The following is a 22946-nucleotide window of genomic DNA, read 5'->3' on the forward strand; positions in this document are numbered from 1 at the left end:
TATAGTCCGAGGAAGAGCTGACGTAGACCAAGGGCCGATGGTGATTGGACGGTGTAGACAGGCACGTGGGAAGCCGTCAGGTGCCCAGGGGAGCACGCCAGGTATATCACCAACAAGGGTGACATGGCAGTCCGTAGCGAAGCTGATGGTCCCATCCACGTGCCGCAAGCTTGATGGTTGCGCAGGCGCTCTTGAGTCGAAGTCGCAAAAAAGCGAAACAGCAACAGCCGCGAGGATCTGCACGAAGAACATGCAACGATTAGGCATCTTGTAGAGGCTGCTGCCGTCCTGCCCACTGAATCCAGGTCAGATTGAAGGGATTGGCAATCGGTGTTAGAATAAATTTTGCGATAAATTACACAATCATCAGCATAGAGTGGTATAGGCATGAGCACGGAGGTGAGGAGGAGCATGCTTTAGGTTATGTTTTAAGAGACCTAATGACCGATTAGCAGATGCAAGCATAAGGTTAATATGGTGGTTCCATGCTAAGTCAGAATGAAGGTGAAGTCCTAAGTACTTATACGTGGTGACTAGCTCGAGTGAGCTATTATTTAAGGAGTATGCTGTTTGAATTCGAGACATTCGGTTAGTAAAAGACATCAATTTAGTTTTTGAATGATTAAGTTGCATAAGCCAGGTTTGGCACCATGCTGTTACTGAATCCAGGTCAGATTGAAGGGATTGGCAATCGGTGTTAGAATAAATTTTGCGATAAATTACACAATCATCAGCAAAAAGTCTGATATGGGAAGAAATGGAATCCGGTAAATCGTTGATAAATATTAGGAAAAGTAAGGGGCCAAGCACACTTCCTTGTGGGACGCCAGTGTGTACTTGGCTGAAAGACGAATTGTGGTTATTGACAGTTGTAAATTGAGACCTGGAAAAGAGAAAATCTTTAACCCATGCAATGACAAGAGGGTGAATATTAAGCAGTGCTAGTTTCATTAATAAGCGGTTGTGAGGTACTCTGTCGAAAGCTTTAGAAAAATCAAGAAATATGGAGTCTACTTGAATGCCAGCATCAATCGATGAATGTATGTCTTGAATGAATCCGGCAAGTTGCGTTTCGCATGAGTAGCCTTTACGGAACCCATGTTGATATTTAAAGATAATGTTATGTTCTTCAAGATAGTTAATTACCTGCGAGTGAATTACGTGTTCAAGAAGTTTGCAAACAGTGCTAGTTAATGAAATGGGTCGGTAATTTAGTGGTGAGGAACGATCGCCAGACTTGAAAATTGGCACAACTTTAGCTAGGCGCCAGTCCAGCGGAATCACGCCTGATGATAGAGATTGTGAAAAAATAGCGGACAAGATGCGATGAATACCATCAGATGAATTTTTGAGTATTTTGTTATTAAAGCCAAGGTGATCTGATGCTGATGATGTTTTAAGCTTCCCTAGTAAGGATAAGATACCGGTCTCACTGATAACTATTTCGGACATTGATGTATTGATGTACAACTGTCAACTGTCAATTCAGGTACTTGTGCAGCCAAAAACGCGGACAAGCCACTGAAGGGAAAGGACTAGAACGCTTACGACAGGGTACGCGCGCAAAGGGGAAAAGGAAGTTAACACGAACATCAAAAACGAAGTCCTTGACACCGATACGGCTAAGAACCGGGGGGGGGGGGGGGGGGGGGGGGGAATGGGAACTAAAGAATAATTTTAATAAGGTTTTCTCTCTCTGCACAGCTGGAAAGAGCGAAATCCTGATGGAAATGTTGTTTATTAATTGCCTTAGAACCAGGCAAAACAGAATCAAGTATGCAGAGATAGATTATAGTATTCGTGTACCATGCGGAAGGAGTGTAGAAAACACTAAACATATTTTGGTAAACTTTAAAGCGGAAATAAAAAAGGACATAGTGAACCCTCATGTAGCTTTGAGTTTTAGGGATAGTTAAAGCAAAATAAACATCATCTGTAAAGACGAGCAAGAGAGGACTAGAGTACCGGTGGCGTAAAAGCTGAATGGAAAAATTGCACGAGCCGTCAGAGAAATAAAAATAATGCAGTTTATAACTTAGGAAATAGCTCAGTACTAAAAAAAGAAGAATGCGATTCAAAAAAAAAAAAAAAAAAGAGGCGTGAGAAATAAAAAGCAAATAAGACAGCCATCTTAATTTTCAAGGCAAAGAGGTTGTCAGTAACATCTATGTTCTACAAATGGCGTCTCGATCCTGATTCGATCGATCACGATCGAACGTGCCGCTTATCGTTATCGAAAAATGTACTGCCAGCTCGTGCTGTGGTGACAATGCGTGGCTTTAGGGTAAAGAGTTTGGACTGCGCACGTACAACACTCCCACTGAGCCAACCACGAATTATTGTACAGTGTTTGGCTAGGTGTCCGAGAATGACCTTAATTCATAGTGTCAACTGCCTAAATTTAGCGACATAGTTTAGTTTTAATCCTGTTATACCTGCTGTGTGGCAGTATATTAAAAAAATGGCTGTGGCTAAAGGTAAGCGGGGTGTATACGATCGCTATACACCCCGCTTTGAGGCTGTTAAAAAAGTGGCCAAAGGAACTTAGAAAACATGAAGATTTGAAGAGAGATTATTCGCGCAGGAGCTCCTGGTGCCAAGCTGTGCTGATCATTGCGGCACCCTCATTGGCGCTGCCTAGAATCCATAACGTTTACAGCTTTGCTGGATGGAAGGGCAGGTTTAAGATTAACGTACTAAAAATATCTAAATAATTCAATTCACAAAATGAATTCACAACTATAACTATACAATAATGATAGAATGTTGTCCAAAGCTTCAAAGTCAGTTTAATCATGGCCAGCTCTTTGAATAATGCATGGATTCCACACTGTAGTCCTTTGCAAGCGCTATCTGAGGTATTCAGATTAAGTTTCAAATAGCGAAGCCAGATTAACGAAAGGTGATCCTTCGGCCACGCAGTCTGCGGTAAATTCGGCGTTATACAATTACCTCCGACTGCCAGCCATTAAGACGCATCCCCCTAACTAGAGCATCCTAGATTCAGCGTTAGCGCGATTGCTGTACACTCGTCAGCAGTCATCAGGTTGGGCGGAATATGGAAGGCTAGTCGCGAAAGCGTGACATTAGGCGTCGGTCGCGCGTTGGTTGGTCATAAGTGCGATGGGGTTCCCTCAGGTTTCAGGAATTGTGGTTCCCATTCCGCACAAGACAGTACGCTTTGATCGAGCCCTTTGACGTGTACTGCCGGCCTGCATTCTCGACTCAACAACATACACCTGCGACAGCGTTTGCCTCGAGTCCTGCAACGTCACGCACTTTTATGTTCCCTTTCATACTGCACGCATCTGTACTCTTATTGCAAGAGGGCGTTCATGCATTTATTGGCCTTGGCGCACGCTTTCATAGGTTGGGACCTTTATAAATAGCGCCGTGATCGGGTGTACGTATGCATGCACTCTGCAGGAAATGCCTGATAAAGATAACGACAACAATGACTGTCGTGCACGCGGGTATTAAGTGCTATTATAGTGTCGGGAAAAGGACAGATTCGGTCGGGCAGGATCGTGCGATGTCTACACAATAACAGCACCGCCTAGCAACAGGTCTCTCATAAAAACAATTCATAGCAAACATGAGGAATTGACTCCGCTTGTCTTCTTTCGCAGATAGTCCGATCGGTAAAACCACGCAGGAAACGCATGTGCTGCACGACAAGTATGGGACAGCGACCATCTCGAAGAGTGCAGGACTATAGGAAAGCAGGAGACCTCACAGTACAAAATGCACATTGACCCGCGCAGAAAATTGCTTGTATGCTCGCGTGTTTTACTCTACAAATGTACAAACTTATTTATAACGAGTTGCCTGCATTTTTAAAGAAACTTTTTCTAAAGTGGCGGGCCACGTGACTGGTTCTTCACGTGTAACTGCTGTAAGAGCAGGAAATGTAGATTTTAATCGTGAACAGGTTTCTGTCGCGGGCCTTTAACAGATATTTTCTGTGTGGTCACCGAACTTTTGTGCAAAAAGACTAATTTTACGCACATTTTTTTTTTCTTTTTTACACTGTGGTGGGCCGAATGTGGCGGTGGGTGAGTGGGTGGCCAGCCTTCTAGCTAAGGGTTTCACTTGTCGAGACTTATACAGACGACGCCAACATAATCTCGGCCCCGCGCTTTCGGATCACGTGGTATGGCGCGCGCGACCGGTAGACATCGACGCGCATGTGTTTCGCAGTGTTTCCGCTAGAGGCGCAGCTGGCGTCACGTCGTTAGTTAAAGGGCAACTGCAGCACTTTTTTGAGAATTTCGTGATATTCAGGGATTCAAATTTATATAGGCTAAAGGTAAAGCATGCCAAGTGTTTCTGAATTAGCATTTTAAACAGTGACGTAATCAAGGATTGAATTTTGCGCTTTTCCTCAATGCACCGGAGGAGTGCAGAGAAATTCAGCATGACGTCACGGAAGGTATGGTTTCAAATTTCTGCTGTCGTCAGCCACGCCCTGCCCTGACTCGTTAGACGCTGCCAAACAACTCGCGGCAGGGTTTGCCTTCGGTGGCATTGCTTTTTTCCTTCAAAGCAGGCGTTTGTGCTTTGGAAATGTACCGATACCTTCGATGACGTCATCATGCGCCCCCCACTTGGCGTTGTGCGCTGCGGAGAAGCTTGAAAGGCGTCCGGATTTTAATCGACGATTACTTCACTATTTCAAGTGCTAGCCCAAAAAGATTTCGCACGCTTTACCTGCAAGTTTCACGCATTCGACCCTCTTAAGCTCGTCGATTTCTAAAACCTATGCAGTTTCCCTTTAATGCGAGGGGCTGATGGACGTAGAAGCGTATCGTGGGTGGCGGGGGATGGGCTGGGCAGCCCCCTAGCGAAAGGAATGCGGTGGAAAGGTGTCCTGTGTTTGGTGCTATTGGAATTGATGGAGGCTTCGCTCACAGGGCCTTCACACACACGACGCCGTCATTTTACCAAAGCGTCCCTGATACTCATGTCCAACATTATTGTACAAAAAATTTTGATACTGAAATATCGTGAGGTATTGTTATGGAAATATTGAAGGTAATGGTCCAATCTTCCGATATGTTGCAAAATCTTTTTCTTTAGTGTTTCCATAAAACCAACGGAGGGAGGGGGGGGGGGGGGGGGTTGCCTTTGACGACAGCAAAACCGTTAATAGCAAAAAAGTTCAAAAGAACGTCTTGCTGGGCAAGTTGGTAACTGTTCATCTTTGGTTACAGGCGCGAAGAAAAACAGAACACAACAGAAAGACGGGACGAAGCGCTTCGTCCCGTCTTTCTGTCTTGTGTTCTGTATTTTTTCGCGCCTGTAACCAAAGACAAAAAAGTTCGTCTGCCGACAGGAGATCTGCGGGTATATTGATTGTTAAAGTGAAATCTTACAATATATGAAAAAAAAAAATCCTTCATAAACTGGTTCTCATTCGAAAATGCTTTTGTTCAGAATTGTTGGGTATGAAATACCAGTAATTTGCCTGCTTTCCGAGCAATAAAATAAGTGCAAGTTGCGCAATGCAATGTTCATGTCGTATGTGTTTCTCGTTCGTCCTCAACTTCTTGCATGCAAGCATACTTATTTTCGTGAGTGAACCAAGTGGCCGAGTCCAAATTAATAATTGCTGTACACCATGTAATTAAGCTGCGAGAAGCCATTACTCCATTTTGTTTGCAAAAGCTGCGGAAGAATTACGTAACGCTGGTCAACGTTTCGGAGCGGGAGACGTGAGCTGAGGCTTTCAGCTCCGATGCTCTGTCACTGGTGGGCCAGGTCGTTTTATGCGCATATGCAGTGCCCTTATCATGCTTCCCAGAATAAGTATTTCTGATATCTCCGTCCAGTTTCCGCTGCATGGACAACCGAGACATGAAGGACTCGTCGGTTCATTGTTCTGGTCAAAAGGCATCAAACAAGATAGGACGCGAGAAGCTCGAAGGTTGCGAAAGACTAATGCGGGACGCAAGTGAAATAGCGTCCAGATACCTCGTTAAAAGATAAAAATGAAATTATCGCCTATCAGTACAGTCTTTGTTTAAAGGAGTGCAGGCACGGATTTCTTTTCTGGCTGTGTTTTTGCTCTTGCATGATGCGTACGACATTACTAAACGTGGATAACCACGTAGAATTCTTCATGCCCAATAAATAATTTGTAATTGAATTTTTTTCCTCTGCAGTTTCAGTTTCGGATTCTGTTGCCAGGCAATGGTTATGACCTCACAAGTGAGCTTTAGATCACGTGACGCATACAGAAACGGCAATATAACCGCTGCTTTGTGTTTTTAATTCATTCAAACTCTTACGCTAAACTGTTCCACAAGCCGAAATGGCACCAAGAGAACAAAGAGCTATTATTATACTGCAATTCGATTATAAGTTAGTTACTGAGCGTGGGCGAATTTCACGAGGTGATTAATGTTTACTGTCTTACGTATTGTTCCAAGGCAAAAAAACACTACGCAAATTTTGGTGTCTCTACCCCTTTAACTGCCGTTACCATTAAATACAATTTAAGTGGCGCAGCGCTTTTTCGCCCCTGCGTTTAGGACCTGCGGCTGTGACTATGGCTTATGCCCCAACGCCCGCCGTGTCCAGAACTGAAACTCAGGTCCAAACCGCCCTCTGTTTTTCGGTATTCTGTCTCGCAATTAAAACATGTATCAAGAGGAAGCTTTGGGCCAGTTGGTCTGACATGTTGGAGAGGAGGAATAAACGCGAACTTGACTGAAGACCAAGAAATATACGAGGTCTGTTAGAAAAGACTTTATTTTTTTTTTGCGAACACCTGATGGATATGAAACAAGCGCGCTTACAGCAGCCGACCTTGAACCCTCGTGCGCATGCACGAATTTTTTCCATTCTCTGGAAATGCCCTTTTGCCCCCCTGGAGGGACAAAAAATAAAGTCACTTGAACAATGGGAGGCTCTCCTACTCAGCTCCGATCCGGAGACTCAAACAAAAGTCGTCCAACTGGCCGAAGACGCCGCCAGGAGCCAAGACCTTCTGGCCGTCGTTTAGGCGGGGGGCCTATATGCCCTTCAGACTGTTGGCAATAAACGTTTTACAATCTAATCCAATCCGCCTGCCGATAGCGTCAGTCGCTGGGAAGCAGCGTTTGAGTGAGGCAGTGCGCAGTGCTCTCGTCGGTTTTTTGTTGCAAGGAAAATGGCGGAGCGAGAGGAGCAGCGCTACTACCTCAAATTTTGCCAGAAACTTGGCGATAGCCAAGTGGAAACCATTCGAAATGTTCAGACGGCTTTCGGTGATGATGCTATGCAGCACATAAATTAAGCAGTGGTGCAACCGGTTTAAAGACGGCCGCACATCTGTGGAGAGAGAGCCACGCTCCGGTCGGCCATCAACATGCCTAAATTACTAGGTAATTGCCGAAGTGAACGCTGTGGTGATGCGGGACTGCTGTGTGACTATCCGAGAAATTGCGGAAAAGGTGGATATCAGCAATTTTTCTGCACATTCCATTATCACCGAAGATTTGGCCATGGAGAGAGTTGCGGCGAAATTCGTGCCGAAGCTGCTGACGGTGGAGAAAAAGCAGCTCGTGATGAAGTCTCACAGGAGATGCTGGATTTCACAAACAGTTACCCTGACTTCACCGACGCCGTAATCACTAGTGACGAGTCTTGGGTGTACGGGTACGACCCGGAAACCAAATCCCAGTCGTCACAGAGGACACATTCCACGTCACCAAGACCAAAGAAGGCCCGCCAAGTGCGCAGCAATGTCAAAGTTTTTCTGACTGCTTTTTTGACTCCCTCTGTGTGGCACACCACGAGTACGCTCCCCACAGGATCAAAGAATGACTAAACAGTACTACAGGGATGTCCTCCATCGCCTACGCGGTGCTGTGCGGCGCAAGAGACCGGAATTGAGGTCAACAAGAAATTGGCGCATCCCTCGCGGCATTACTCCTGCACATTCCTCGCATTTGATTCAGACTTTTCTGGCGAAAAACCAGACTCCTGTAGTTCAACAGGCTCCTTACTCTCCTGATATGTCCCCCTACGACTTCTGGCTGTTTCCTAAAATTAAGAGGCCATTGAAAGGAGCGCGATTTCAGAAAAGAAAGGACATTATGGCTGCAACGACAGGAGAGTTAAATTCCATTCCGAAAAGGGCCTTTTCGGAATACTTCCAACAATGGCAGCACCGCTGGGAGATGTATATGGAGCCCCAAGGGGACTACTCTGAAGGTTATTAGGTTTCTAACGCTCCAGTTATGCCAGTTTTTTTTCTTCGGCCAAAGGTCGGATACTTTTCTAACAGACCTCGTATATATATATATATATATATATATATATATATATATATATATATATATATATATATACATACATATATATATATATATATATATATATATATATATATATATATATATATATATATATATATATATACACACACAATAAGTTGGGGAAGTCACATTGAAAAACTTTACAGATTTATTCAAGGTTTCGACCAGGGACTGGTCTTTTTCAAGAATGATCATACAGTGCATGGAAGGGTCTTCTTGAAAAAGGCCAGTCCCCGGTCGAAACGTTGAATAAATCTGTTAAGTTTTTCAATGTGACTGCCCCAGCTTATTGTATTTTTAATCAGTTGCCTTGAAGATTTTGTTATCCCTTTTTTATATATCGGAGCCCGCGCTCCCGATGGAATTGGGAGGAGCGCTGGTTGCATTTTGGCCGGGAACTGCCGACACCTCGGCGAGCGAGGCGGTCATCTGAGAGCGGTGCACCACGGAGGACGCGTATCCGCTCGTCGGCTGCGGTGACTGCGGTGGCGGACTGACGATTGTGTTGGAGCCGACCCGCAGAAGCTCCATCATCCGGGAGTTATCTGCTTCTTTGACTGCAGCGCTTGGCCGCGCTTCACTGTCCCCTGGATACCCAGTAACCACGGTACAAATTCCGGAGTACCGTGGATTTTCTGACGACGTTGAAGCGTGGATTCAAGTGGTCGACGCTGCTGCCCGGCGTTTCGCCTGGTCTCCAGCCACCACGCTCGCCGTCGCGGAAGACCATCTCCGCGGTGCCGCCCGCGCCTGGCACCGGTACGAAGGCCGCCGCTACACCACTTGGCCGGCCTGGACCTCTGCACTTCTTGCCGCGTTTACACCCCTGGCCACTGCGCACGACGCCAAACTCACGACGATGAGAGCGCGGCGCCAGGCTCCAGACGAAGACATCGCCCTTTACAATCAAGATAAGGTACGCCTTCTTCAGGCCTGCAGGGGCCGCACGTGGCCGCAGCAGGCGTTGGGCTCTGAGGCGCCCATTGCTGCGGTGGAAGCATCCGAGCTCCTGCGGGTCGGCTCCAACACAATCGTCAGTCCGCCACCGCAGTCACCGCAGCCGACGAGCGGATACGCGTCCTCCGTGGTGCACCGCTCTCAGATGACCGCCTCGCTCGCCGAGGTGTCGGCAGTTCCCGGCCAAAATGCAACCAGCGCTCCTCCCAATTCCATCGGGAGCGCGGGCTCCGTCTCAGCAGTGCCACCGTCCCCGCTGATGTCTCGGGAACCGTCTCATGGACCGATGAGGCATCCCAACATTCCGGCATCGACGCATGATGGACACCGCTTCGGTCGGCCCGCGGCGCAGCCGCCTCCTGCAGGCAGTGCTGGGTTGATGACGCCACCTTCGCCACGGCACCCGTGCTTCGCCAGCTCGGTGACGGCGGCTCCGGGCTCAGTGGCTATCAGCAGCGTCATCGGATGCTCAAGTCCGAACAGTAATAGCCTGGGTAGCATGCCGCCTGGAGTGCGGTCGCCTGGGTTGCCGCCTCAACGGATGACGGCCACTCCAGGACAACCGCGTCCCCTGCTGCCGGGACGTCAGTTTCATGAGCCAATTTTCCCAGACAACAAAATCCGGCGTCAGCCTGTTTCCAGCGTGGACTTCCGCGAAGAGGACCGCATCGACGAGGGTTACGAGGCCCTCAGCGGAAAGCGGACCCCTCCAGTGCCACCTGCTCGGCAGCCAGCAACTTCCGGGTCCCGCTCCGGACGCAGGCTACCAGTAGGCCGTTCGCGGCTGCCGCCTTCTCCGGGTTCCAGGGTCGGCAGCGGGCCATCAGTATCGCGCCTCCTAATGTTCCAAATCGAACGAGAATTGGATGCTCCCACGTCCCCTCCCGTTAGAGAGAGGCTGCATCAGGGCAGGCAGCTTGATGAGAATCGGGAAGATAGTCCACCACCGGCGTCGCCCTTGATGCGTCGACGCAGCTTCGAACACACCACCTTGCATGACGACCTCGCAGGGACACGGTCGAGAGCCTGCAACTGTCCGGGTACTGTCCTGGTCTGCCGCGGCCCTGGTGTGCCGCAAGGATCTGTTCTGTCACCGCTGCTATTTAACATATTGGTTCGAGACATCCCCATTCATCCCAACATTACAGTATTTGTATACGCAGACGATATAGCTTTTTTCGCCTCAGAAAAGGATATTCATGCGCTTTACCAGTCTTTGCAGGCATACCTGACTGCTCTTGAAGATTGGTTGGACCAAATTAGTTTATCACTTAATGTGAGCAAGTGCGGCGTGCTGGTATTTCCTCCAGACACCCCTTTGTACATCTCGCTAGTCTACCGTAACACCCCAATTCCGCAGGTGGAGTCGGTTAAATACCTAGGTATTATTTACGACCCAAGATTGGACTGGCGCCAGCATATTAAGAATAATGTTATTAAAGGCGAACGTGCTCTAGGCCGGCTGACACGGATAGGCAATAAAAATTTTGGCATGCGTCGCGACACCTTACTGTTACTCTATAAGGCTTATATGAGACCAATTCTGGAATTCGGCTGCGTCTTATTCTCTGGCAGCGCAAACTATAAGCTGCAGCCTTTAGCCTTACTGGAAAGGCGTGCCCTACGGCTATGCCTAGGGCTCCCAAGATCGGCTTCCAATGCTCTCCTTTATCTGGAAGCCCGTATTCCCGATCTATATTCCCGCTTCCAACTACTCACGGTGCGCACTTTCCTCAGGTCCTTTGACCCGGCCCCGGTGTCAATGCTCCTATTTTTCTATCCCACCCTCACCTGTTTTTCTCTGCTCATTGGCCACGTTATCAGCTCCCGCAAGTTCGGTTTACGCAGAACCTGTTGGCCACGCTTCAGGTCGATCTGACCTCCTTGCAACGAGTTGCTGACACGCTGGCTGATCCCGTCTTCTGTTACGACCATATCTTTCCATCCCATGCAAAACACATGCCCGCAAATATCCTAAATGGTCTTCTGGCTGAGCACTTACAGCATTTTCCTGATCATGCTGTTCTCTCCACCGATGCTTCCGGGTGCTGTGAGAAGGCGGCAATTGGGATATATTCACAGGATCTGGCTTTCAGCTATTCCGTTCGTATCCCGGATTACACTTCTGTATTCTTTGCAGAGTTTTTGGCACTCGGTTTGGCTCTTCTTAAAATTCCGACGCATGTAGCACAGGTACTTATCCTTGCAGACTGCCTTTCAGTTTTAGTCGCTCTCCAAACTTCCGGCTCCTCTCTATTGATGCGTTCCCTTAGGTTTTTTGTTCCGCGCACAGTAAGGGAGGTCCGCTTTGTCTGGGTACCTGGTCATTCGGGAATCTATTTCAACGAGGTGGCCGATTTTTTGGCAAGGTCAGCTCTAACTGCCCCTGTAATATATCCCGTACCGCACCTTATTATGTTGGAGACCTCCCGTTTCCAGCGGTTCCAACATATCTCAGCCAGCTTGGGTGATCCGTTGCTGAATACCGTGGACTTTCAACATTTAAAGTTCCCATGGAATGTTCGATCATGTAAGACAAGGCGGTGTGAGGTGTCCATGACGCTTCTGCGATGCAGAATCCCCCACCTCAACTTGTACTTATGCAGATGCGGGTTCGCTACGAGTAACCTTTGTAACACATGCGGAGAAGTTGAATCAATTGACCATTATCTCCTCTCTTGCCGGCGGTTCGCTTTTCAGAGAAAACAGTATTTGGAAGACCCTCTTTCGAGGTTAGGACTCCCTTTGTCTTTACCAGTTCTGCTCTCGTTTGGTGCGAGCGCCACGGGATTTTCGTTAAGCACTATTTGCGGCTACCTTCATGATTACGTCATTGCAACTGGGCGCTTACCCTGTTAAATCCATATAAAATTCCACTGAATGTCCAAAAGCGTATTTTAGTTTGTTTCCTGATGTATCTAATTTGCTTATTATTAACATTTCTAACAATTCATACATATTTTCTGATTTCAAACATTCTACTATTTTACTTAGCTTTTTTCCCGCACTCATACCTCCTTGGCATTCACCACCGCACCTTGGCCAATCCCCCCGCGTGGGTATGTGCCATTTTCTTATGGTGAAGAAGAAGAAGATGAGAAGGCTGAGGAAGTTCCGCCTCCAGCCAGGCCTGCTCCCCTGCTCCTTCCCCTACTTCGATGCCAATGGACGGGCCTCTAAAACTCAAGCTTCCCGTCGTGTTTGTCTTCGGCGGCCCCGGCTGCGGCAAGGGTACCCAATGCTAGTAGATAGCGGCCAACTACGGCTTCACGCACATCCCTTCCGGTGACCTGCAGCGGGCGGACGTGCAGTGCGGCAGCGACCTGGGCAAGGAGATGAACGAGATCATGACGAAGGGTGAGCTCGTCCCACTGGTCACGGTCTTGCAGCTGCTGAAAGGAGCAATGAGGAAGAGCGTGGCGACAGCCAAAGGTTCCTGATTGACGGTTACCCCAGGAACACCGAGCAGGGTGACCGCTTCGAGGCTGAGGTGTGCAAGTGCACCAACCTGCTCTACGTAGAGGTGAAGGATGAGACCATGAAGGAGCGGCTGCTGAAGCGGGGCGAGACGAGTGGCCGCGTGTACAACGAGGTCTGGTTGCGACGCGGCCTACAATCAACAGGGCGTCCGCAGTCGTGGCCGAGTGTGATGCCGAGACAATAAAGACGAAGAGAAGAGAGAAGCGGGCGGAAGAAGACGAGGAAGTGGATTAAAAAAGAAGGCTAGGCAATCGAGCGGACGCTCAGCTCAGCGCGTCTCAGTGTCAGTCATTACAATATATATATATATATATATATATATATATATATATATATATAAATGGGCTCGAATCTATGGGAGAAAGGTTAAAAAGGGAGGCCGCCGTTGGGGAGGTCCAGCCTTTTGAACGTTTCCCAGGGTTAGCTGTTCACTTCGGTGCCGTCTCCGCGATCGTCCCCGCCACCGCTGCCGATCGTCTTCGTCACCTACCACGGAGCGTCGCTAGTGCATCAAAGCCGTGACAGAACTTTCCTCCCTGACTAGCTGCCTGCAGAATATCTCCATTCTTTCCTGCCATTACCCTTTCATTAACTATAAGTAAACGTGTATTGCAGGTCTACTGCAAATTTCTGATTTTAATCGCTAGATTTTGAATCGCAAAGTTTTGCTCAGACGTGCCTCGTTAATATGGATACTTTGGTTCACGAGGAAAGTTGTACATAAAGCGAGTTGTCCGTATTATCGAATCATGAATAATAATAAAAAAAAACATGCACACTATGATTAAGGTTTGTTTCTGTGTACACTGGCAGCAAGGCCTGCAGCTGCCGCAGAACACGCTGGCTTATTCACGTTCTCTTCGACGCCTCTTAAAACCCATTCGTCAAGAATGTCTCGCAACTGGCTTGGAGATGCGCGCAACACTAAATATCGAATGAAAGGAATGCAAAGGATAACATAAAAGCGTGCACACTGGCGTCTTTTCTCTGGCAACTGAAAGTTCTACCACGATATAGAAAAAAAAAAAAATCGACTGAAGAAAAGCGCGTCGCAGCACTGCCTTATCAACATACATGATAACGACAAAGGGCAAATACCTCTTTTTTTTTTCTTCAGCATGTCGCGCAGTCAAAGGACGTTACATACACGCTGGCTATCTATAAATTATCCAGGAAGAGACACTAAACCGGTCTAACAATTGATTAACCACTAAGTGATCTAGAGGAAGTACCACACTCATCTCTGTCATAAATTTTCCTCAAGTACTTCCTCTCTTGGCTGAAGTGGGATTTTGACGAAGCAACAAGCTGACGATTGGGGATATTCCACCGTGGCCGGACCGGAGGGAAGAGTGGCACGGTCCTTGGTTTTGCAGAGGACTTAGATGATGAGCATTAATACTGTCGCACTCATAGGGTGCCACAACTTAACCGCGCTACGCTCGGTTGCCGCATCCCACCCCACGCAGTTCCTATATAGGGCTGCACGTGCATATAAGTACCCCCGCATGCTGGACCGTGAGAAATGGAGAGCAATGACCGTTCTTAGAGATCGTTGATTTGAGTCATTAATCGGAAGGTATCTTACATGGCAGCATTGCGAGTATAAATGGTTTGTCATTTTGCTTGAAACAGGCTTGCTCTCGGAAAGACAAGCCCATCAGCCCTTCCTCTTTTGGTTGACCGCGCAGCTGAAACTGAGCAGAGGTTATAAACATTTGTGCGATTCAGGATTACGCAATGGCATACACGCAGAAATGACGATGTGTACTCAAGCAGCGGAGGTCACCGCAGCTCGGGCATCTCGCTCTCAGAGCACCAATAAGAGCTGCGGGCGTAAACTTTCCTCAATAAGAGATTCCCACTTTGGTAAGCTCACCCCTTTTGCACCCTTCTTTGGGACTGTAAGCACATATCACCTAAATAGCTGGCTTGGTCGTTAATACGAGGCTCAGAACATGCTTTTTTTTCTCCATAGTGTAGCGTAAGACAGAACGTATGTTTGTTGATGGCCCCGCACAACCATGAATGGCGCTCGAAAGTATATGCCACCAGCCAGACGGTGTTCTAGACACCGCCTTCAACAAAACGTGAGCCGCAGAGGACCGAAATCTCTAGCTTCCCCGTAGGCGCGCGCTATAAAGCAATCGCCCCCTGCGCAAGGAATCACGTGACAAAGCGATATTTACGATTTTCTGTTACACTACACTGAACATGCCTTTGATTTCTGTCGATCGTTTGCATTCGGCACGTTCCCCGTGCCGAAACTGTGCCCTTGAGACTAAATCATTCGCTGGTTTTTACAAAGAGAGAGAGAGAGAGATAGAGACCAAGAGAGAAGGCAGGGATGTTAGCCAGAAGGGTGTTCTGGTTGGCTACCCTGCACTGGGGAAGAGGGATGGGCAGATTGAAAAGGGAAAGAGAAAGAGAGAGGGGTGCGAGAGGCACTGTCACAACTGGCCCCTCAAGCCAGTCGTTCTCAAAAAGCTGAACAGAGCTTTGTAGGTCTTGAGGGCAGTCGATTGCTGTGGCCACGGCATCTTTTTGAAAAATTTATCAGCTTAATTTAGGAATAAACGCGTAGATGGGGACATTTTTTGGTACCGCAATGACGTGTGTGCATGGTTGAATGAAGCGTTTATTTGCTTGGCGATATTTTCAATTCAAAGCTCGGATTTTGAAGGAGGATGGAGCTATCATCAACATGTCATACACTGTGTATACTTTCATCCATAACCCAAGGGCTGAATAACCCGGCGTCAATGTATAAGCGGAGTCCTTCAATAAGAAAGACACCGAAAAACTCTGGTTATAATTTTCAGAGTATAATAAAACATTGATAACGACTTTGGTGGCACCCCCATTTGGATGGCGACTGCTTGGGCTTATTTAGGCTTGATCCTGGCGGCTTCCTTCTCCCTTGAGCTCCCCTGTTCTGGTAACAGTCTCCTGTTATAAGCCTATTGTTTGTCGGTGACAATGCTGATGATACTGAGATTTCAGAGCGAGCTTTATAACTAAGTTTCTATAATAGTTTATACAACATCACAGTAATTTAGAACCAACGCAGTGACAATGGTTAAGCATGGTTAAGCTTTGGTTAAGACAATAGTTAGTTAAGCCTTGATTAAGCATGGTGTTGCTGCAAAGAGTGAACTATTGTGTAGATGCACTGCAGTTGTCAACTTTAAGCTCCTTTTATGCCACTTTGATCTCGCCTTCCTAGCCAAATTTCGCACAAGTGCGGTGTATAAGTTCAAACTCAATATATGCTGTTCCGTGACAACGAATTCTGACTGTACTAACATCAGGAATGAGCGTTGGACAGGCTAGCACGTACTCATTCTAGAATCACAGTACGGCTCTCGCACCGGAACGCAGTGAGTCTCTCAGACAGAAACACTGTGCAAGACAAACGGATGCTGTGTTAACAAAGTCAGTATCCAAGCCACCCGTGCACTAATGCAAACCAGGTGTGAGAAATGCCCCGCCGTGGTGGCTCAGTGGTTACGGCGCTCGGCTGCTGACCCGAAAGACGCGGGTTCGATACCGGCTGCGGCGGCTGAATTTCTATGGAGGCGAAATTATAGAGGCCCGTGTACTGTGCGAAGTCAGTGCACGTTAAAGAACCCCAGGTGGTCGAAATTTCCTGAGCCCTTCACTACGGCGTCCCTCATAGCCTGAGTCGCTTTGGGACGTTAAACCCCCATAAACCAAACCATTTATTTACCCTAAAGGCTCTTTCGGGCATTACATATGCAGGGGGAGATTATGTAAACTGAAAAGAACATGTATGCGAAAAGAATTCTGCACACAGGAAAACACCAAACCAAACCAAACCAGGTGTGAGAAATGAGCAGAAAAAAGTATTTGCATTGCGCTTATCGATTGCTACATATCCTGAGATATCCTTAAACCGGTCGGTCTTGACAAAATCTACATGCCACGTAATCAGAAGTTCAGAACTGTTGCTGGGTTGCGTGACGAAGTTCTGGTAGAGCTCGCATGCGAGGGGCAGTCCTTCTTGCTGCATGAAGATTCAGCATGTCAGAGGTCGTGCCACTGAGGAGGCCCTATATAGTGCGGCTCTGCGACAACTCTTCTCACGTGCAAAGCCGCCGTGGAAGCCTTTAGGGAGCCGCCTTGAATATGCGGACGTATCGCCGTGCTAAATATCACCTGTACCTTGCGATGTTTATGGATCCAGTGGAGCTCTATCACGGCGCACTGCACAGCAATAAAGCGCCAAGCGATTAATATATGGCCAGGATCAGTTGCAGGGCTTATGAAACCAGACTGTATGTTGCGTCGTACAGGTCAAGGCCGTATTTCATTTCACACTGAAAATGCACTCATCTGGCTTTGCTTCCGGTACCTGTAGACGCAACAAGTACTGCGAGTTCAACTCTTGCTGTTGACTCTTTTAATATTTAGATGAACCGGAGCTGAAGGCCTCGGCAGACTCTACCGACTTGCTACGCTTTCTACGATTTCGAAAATATGACGCCAGGGCGGCGCTGGACTCACTCAAGAAGTACTGCGCAATCAAGGCCTCTGCCCCCAAAATCTTCGAAGGGCTCAAGGAACCTCAGAAGATCCGGGAAATTGCTCAAGATCTCTTCACCATTCTGCCGCAGAAGAATCTGCATGGCAAGCCTGTCCTTTTCTGCAAGTTCGGTAAGTGAACCGGAATGAAAATATATGGGTTCTTGCTAAGGCTGTATTGTAGCTACGGCTGCAAAGATGTCAGTTTTACGGCGGTATCAACAACAAACAACAAAAATTTAATATGGAAGGAGACGCCTTCTACTAATTAGAAAGGAAAGCGTGCTGAAATGCATTAACAGGCAGGGCAGCAGCGATCTGAATCGGGATGTGTTTTGGAACTAGTAAACAGGCAGTTGTTTGATATGAGACATGAGCAAGTTACTGGGGTTCAAGCGCGATTTCTTCGAAGACGTCTCGGCTTCAGAGGCCTAACTAAATAGTGAGGCTACGTTCGCTTCTACATTCGAAAGTAAGGAATACTCGTGCTACGAGTTTCATTAAGTGTTACTGGAAATTTACTCTCGAAACACCTTATCCCGCTGTAATCGTTTCATCCGTGAAATGACGGACGGCCGCGGGTGTAAAAAGCCTCGAGGTCACGCTGTCGTCTCTTCACTCGCGTAGTGGGGAGAGTATGGCACCGCTGCAGCTCTAAACCTCTGCATCTTCGCCAGGGCGAGGAGAATCATTGTCCCCAGATTCTGAAGCAGCACTGGGGACAAAACAGTCACGTTTCGACAGATTACCGAATTATAATGACGAAGAGGCTACTTTCACTGAAAAGTTAGCTTTTATACGCAATAAGAGGGTAAAAATTGAAAAAACAGGTGTCGCTCCGCGGGCCGATTTCGCAGACGTGTTTATCGGGAGGTCGAGGGCCTTCTTCGCCATTTTACGCCTGATCACCTCGAAGATGTTCTCGTCGTGTTTCTTGAGGCGGAGATAGGGGGTCGAGTAGAGGATTCTGCTCGTTACAAAGGCTTTGGGCAACCGAAGAGCGTCTTTGCTTCGGAAGAGGAAAAACAAACAAAAAAACACAACGCCGACTAAAGGTTTCAGAATTGTTAGCTACCGTTTGCTTTTTTTTTTCTTATTGCGCAGTTCAGGCGTCCATGCACGAAGTTAGCCAGTTAGGCGTATTTCCTTTCCTCAAAACCAAGAGAGGGTTCAGACATATGATTAGTCCATCTAGGCCTAAGTCATCTTATTAATGTGAAATCATTACGTGGCTCATCGGCAACGAAACCCGACGTGGCTGTCCAGACGAAACGGTGAAAAAACTCTAATAACGTCGTCAGCGCAGCTTCCATAGGAACCAGAAGAGAGTCAACAAAAAAGTCGACCCAATGTATACACAGGTACCCAAAGCCCTTTAGTTTATTGGTTTATTGGGGTTTAACGTCCCAAAGCAACTCAGCCTATGAGGGACGCCGTAGTGGAGGGCTCCGGAAATTTCGACCACCTGGGGTTCTTCAACGTGCACTGACATCGCACAGCACACGGGCCTCTAGAATTTCGCCTTCATCGAAATTCAGCCGCCGCAGCCGGGATCGAACCCGCGTTTTTCGGGTCAGCAGCCGAACGCCGTAATCACTGAGCCACCGCGGCGGGGCAAAGCCCTTTAAATCAAAGACCAATAGAGTAAAGGCCTTTAGGTCAAAGGCTTTAGGGTGAATGCCTTTAGGCCAAATGCCTTTAGTGCGAAGACCTTTAGGGAGAACGCATTTGACATAAAAGCTTCACTCTAAATGCCTTGGACCCAAAAACCTTCAAACTAAAAGCCTTTACCATAAAGGACTTCAACTTAAAGGCATGTCACCTCAAGGCCGTTATCCTAAAGGCCTTTGACACATTAGTACTTGTTACTAATTAATACTATCTAGTGAACAGGTATGGCTAACAAGTAGCTCACGATAGGACACAAGTGCTTTCGCATTCACAGCACGTATAAGTAGTCTGAGTGCCCCCCGTAATTTTTAGCTTCATGCAAGCGGGCAGGATACCAGACTTGTTTATCGCGACGCACCCAGTCGCAGACAACATTTCAAAACAATGGCGCGGCGCCGTCTAACCGCTATGTTGTCTCTATTAAACAATTCACTCTGGAGGCTTTTATCTTTGTTTTCGCGTACCAGGCACTGGCTGCTGTTGGGATTTGTTCTCTTCCTTCCCGCCCTATGTGCTGTGTCAACAGTTATCAGCAGTGAGGTCGACAAGAGACAATACGAGTGACTGCAATTAGCGGAGAGAATGTGCCGAAGTTATTGAACGACACATAAAGGCTCATGGAACTTAGTTACGGTCAGTATTGGAAGTCGATATTAAATTCCTTGGCACTGTACTGCAAAACGCCGTTGGAGGAAACTATCGATGTAGTAACCAATATAATTGTATTCTCTACTACGTACACAATTTCAATCGCTACGATTATCCCCGGAGTGCGCAAACTACAAAATACTGGTTTAATTATTCTGCCAAAATATTAGATAGGGCCAACAGGGTTAAACGCATTTTTTATTGAGCGCAGTGACATTAATAATGAGTTCAAGTGGTACGGCTGCTGAGCGCAAGTTCCCACTATAGAATCGCAGCTGCGACTGCCGCGCTTTAAGCCTTATATCAGCAACGAAACCCAGCGTTGTTGACTGCAGAAGTGGTCACGAAAATTCAGTGGGACGTCACCACGGACCCGGAACCCCAACTGACGTCAACCATACAGGAAGTGAGAACGAAAGTGACGTCCTCGCACCGGGACTGAAACGGGAAGTGACGTAATCTAAAGCGAAAGCAAAAGCCGGAAGTGACGTAGGGGCTCGGTTAAAGCGGCACTTCTAAAGGCTTTCACTCTAAGGCTTCCACCTCGGAAAGGCCTTTGATACGTTATTACTGGTGACTAACTAATGCTAACTAGCAAACAAATACAGTTAGCCACTAGCCCACGATAACGCAGATGCTTCTGAGTTCACAGCACGTAAGCAGTCTCTAGTGCCCTCCGTAAATTTTGGTGGATGCAAAATGTAAAAATGCCTGTGTTGATGCTTAACACCGAAACGCTTCGGAACGTCCTACGAACGCTCTGTGCGCGTCTGTGTAGGGGTTATTTCCAGTCGAACCTCTTTATAAGGAAATGGTTTATAGAGAAGTAATGGATATAACGAAGTAATGACGGTTCCCCTTGGTGTCTGTAAACACGGGCTATAACGAAGCTACGGCTATAACGAAGTAATCGCCGGGCCCCTTCAACTTAGTTATAACGAGGTTCAGTTTTTAGTAAATGGACACCTAGACACCGTGAAGGAAGAGGCGCAATGGGCAGAAATTAAAAAAAAAAAGAACAACGTTTACGCTTGGTCTTGTTGAGGTTCTTGGGACTTACGCAGCATAGCGAAAAAGAACGAATATTCTCTCCCCTATATTTAAACGCCAGTTTTTAAGTTCATTTCAGTCGTCAATGTTATTCTGCAATATCGAACTCACAAATAGAGTAAAGCAACTATTTACGGTATATATTAGGCGAACGTTACATATAGACAACGGTATATATAGTATATATAGACGAACGACATGTGTGTACAGGATTATCAGAAATGGCGGTGCTCGGGTTGCTGTGTGTGCCATACAGACCGCTTGATGACGTCACCCTAGTTTTCTTGCCATCGCTGAGATTTTCTGTGCCATCTGCCAGTACGCACACACGCCGCCGGGTTTTCACGCAATGGGACAAGTAATGCTTCTAAAATAATAAAAAGAATACGAAGCATAATGAAAGTAACCATTCCCTCAACAGCACCTTTGCTTTCTTAGTAACACTGGTACTAAGAAGCTCTTCAGGTAGGCTTTTAAGCAACGATGGCACATGATGTTTTAGAGTTCTTTTCCCATGATTTGTATGAACTAGTGGCATCACAAATCCATTTTTTTTGTCTTAATATTCTTCCGCTGTTCATCGCTTCTTTCTTTCTTAGATTACAATATTTTGCTGTGAGAACCAATATAAATGTTTTAAACGGAGCGTGTCGAGATCATTCGTGATATCTTCTGTTTGCTTTAAGCCATGAAGCATATTTATAGGAATTTTGAGAATTATTCACGTTTGTCTGTCGAATAATAGAGCAGCTGCCGTAGACTGCGAGAAAGTATCGCAGAATGATTTTACCTACGGACTGAAACACACTGCAACGGGTTTTTATAGTTGATACTTCTCCTAACTTGCATCCGATATACGTTGCACGTTGTTAACTTACAAAAGCATATGCCATATTCATCCAGGGGTGAAGAATTCCACTTCGGCTCCACTATAGCACCTCTTTCTAGCTTTCTTCTTTCGCTCCCTCTTTCATCCCTTCCCTCGCGGTACGGTTCGGGTGTCCAATGGAAAGTGAGACAGTTACAAGCCCTTTGCTTTCTTCAAAAACAATTATCCCCTGAAGAGTGCGGCAATTACAGTGGCTGTCCTTTCCTCATAAAACATTTGCATATTAGCACTCGAGCGCACGTCACGGTAGCGCTGTGAAGAGAAGAAAGGCGCATGCATACCTACAATAGTATCGTCCTACAATATAAACTGCTCTCCCACTGACTGCTACATCCGACACACAGAACAAAGACAGTTTCGTCAAACACCATGTCAAACCGCACTATAACACTCTACACAAAAAGAAATAAAAAGGCAATAAGCAGTTCTCTAGCGAGCTTCCTTTTATAAAAGAGAGTGCTTTTATAAAAAGAGAGAGCTTTTACTCGCATATAGGCTCATTCGCGTTTAGAGTGTTACAGCCTGGCGGTCGCCAGTACATTCAATCGCAACTTGAGCTAGGATCAATTTTCTTTTTTCGCACGAAGAATACGATATGAACCACTCATGCGAGAAGCCTTGCGTGCCGTGACATTCCGTGGCGAACTTCGTCGCAGGGAAATGGAAACCGTCCAAGATGAGCAACCTGCAGCTGATCCAGTCGTTCGTGCTGTGCCTCGAGCACGTCTCCCGGTGTCCTGCTGCGCAGACGGTGGGCGTCTCCATAGTGACCGACTTCGAAGGCTGGTCCTTCGCCAATGTGCGCTGTGTTGAGTTGAGCCACTCCAGGAGCCTACTTCACTACTTGCAGGTAGGAATATCAGCCTCCGATTCACTATGCCTCCGATCAACTGGAGGACGAACAGGTCAGAAAGCTGTGGGGCTCTGTTTACACGCCTCTTCGCTGTTTTTATTTTTTCACATTTAGCCGTCTGTGCTCAAGCAGGTTTGCACTGCATAATCCCAACATTTTTCTGCGGTAGGTGCAGTTCAGCCGGTATCGCACCCTAGTCCAACCGGCAAACTTTCCAGAGCTGCACCAGGGCCAACGGAGCACTAATCCGCAACCTCAGCCTGCTGCTTCTTGGATGCTTTCTGGCCAAACTCTGCGCCCGCTGCACCAGTTCTGCCCATCTGTACCTACTTGTCAACGCACACTTGATGCTTCCGCTACAAGCTTTGATGTACCACTGCCTGGTGGTCAGGATGATTTCTCTGACACTTGTGACTGCACTAATGCTATTATCTACACGGACACTACCACGAAGTCCACTGGAGGGCCTGAAAAATTCGTTCAGCTGCCTACGCAGCGCCGTTAAAGGTGGAGGAAGGCACCGTTAATTGTGAATACACCCAGCAGAGCC

The 22946-nt window shown here is 47.2% G+C and overlaps 1 protein-coding gene and 1 pseudogene across 2 annotated transcripts in view; both read left to right on the forward strand.

Moving 5' to 3' along the window:
• The window catches only part of LOC149340521 (alpha-tocopherol transfer protein-like), a 71947-nt gene that overhangs the window by 43248 nt on the left and 5753 nt on the right, over nucleotides 1-22946 (forward strand). For both annotated transcript variants that reach the window (XM_089549324.1, XM_089549323.1), the window contains exons 2-3: nucleotides 17175-17417; nucleotides 22200-22393. In XM_089549324.1, coding sequence (XP_089405450.1) covers nucleotides 17175-17417; nucleotides 22200-22393 — 437 coding nt within the window. The remainder of the gene's footprint in view (nucleotides 1-17174; nucleotides 17418-22199; nucleotides 22394-22946) is intronic.
• LOC149340523 (uncharacterized) lies at nucleotides 38-14423 on the forward strand (annotated as a pseudogene).

This window comes from Amblyomma mixtum, chromosome 6 (assembly GCF_055824585.1).
Source record: "Amblyomma mixtum isolate Tamu chromosome 6, ASM5582458v1, whole genome shotgun sequence".
Taxonomy (NCBI): Eukaryota; Metazoa; Arthropoda; class Arachnida; order Ixodida; family Ixodidae; genus Amblyomma; species Amblyomma mixtum.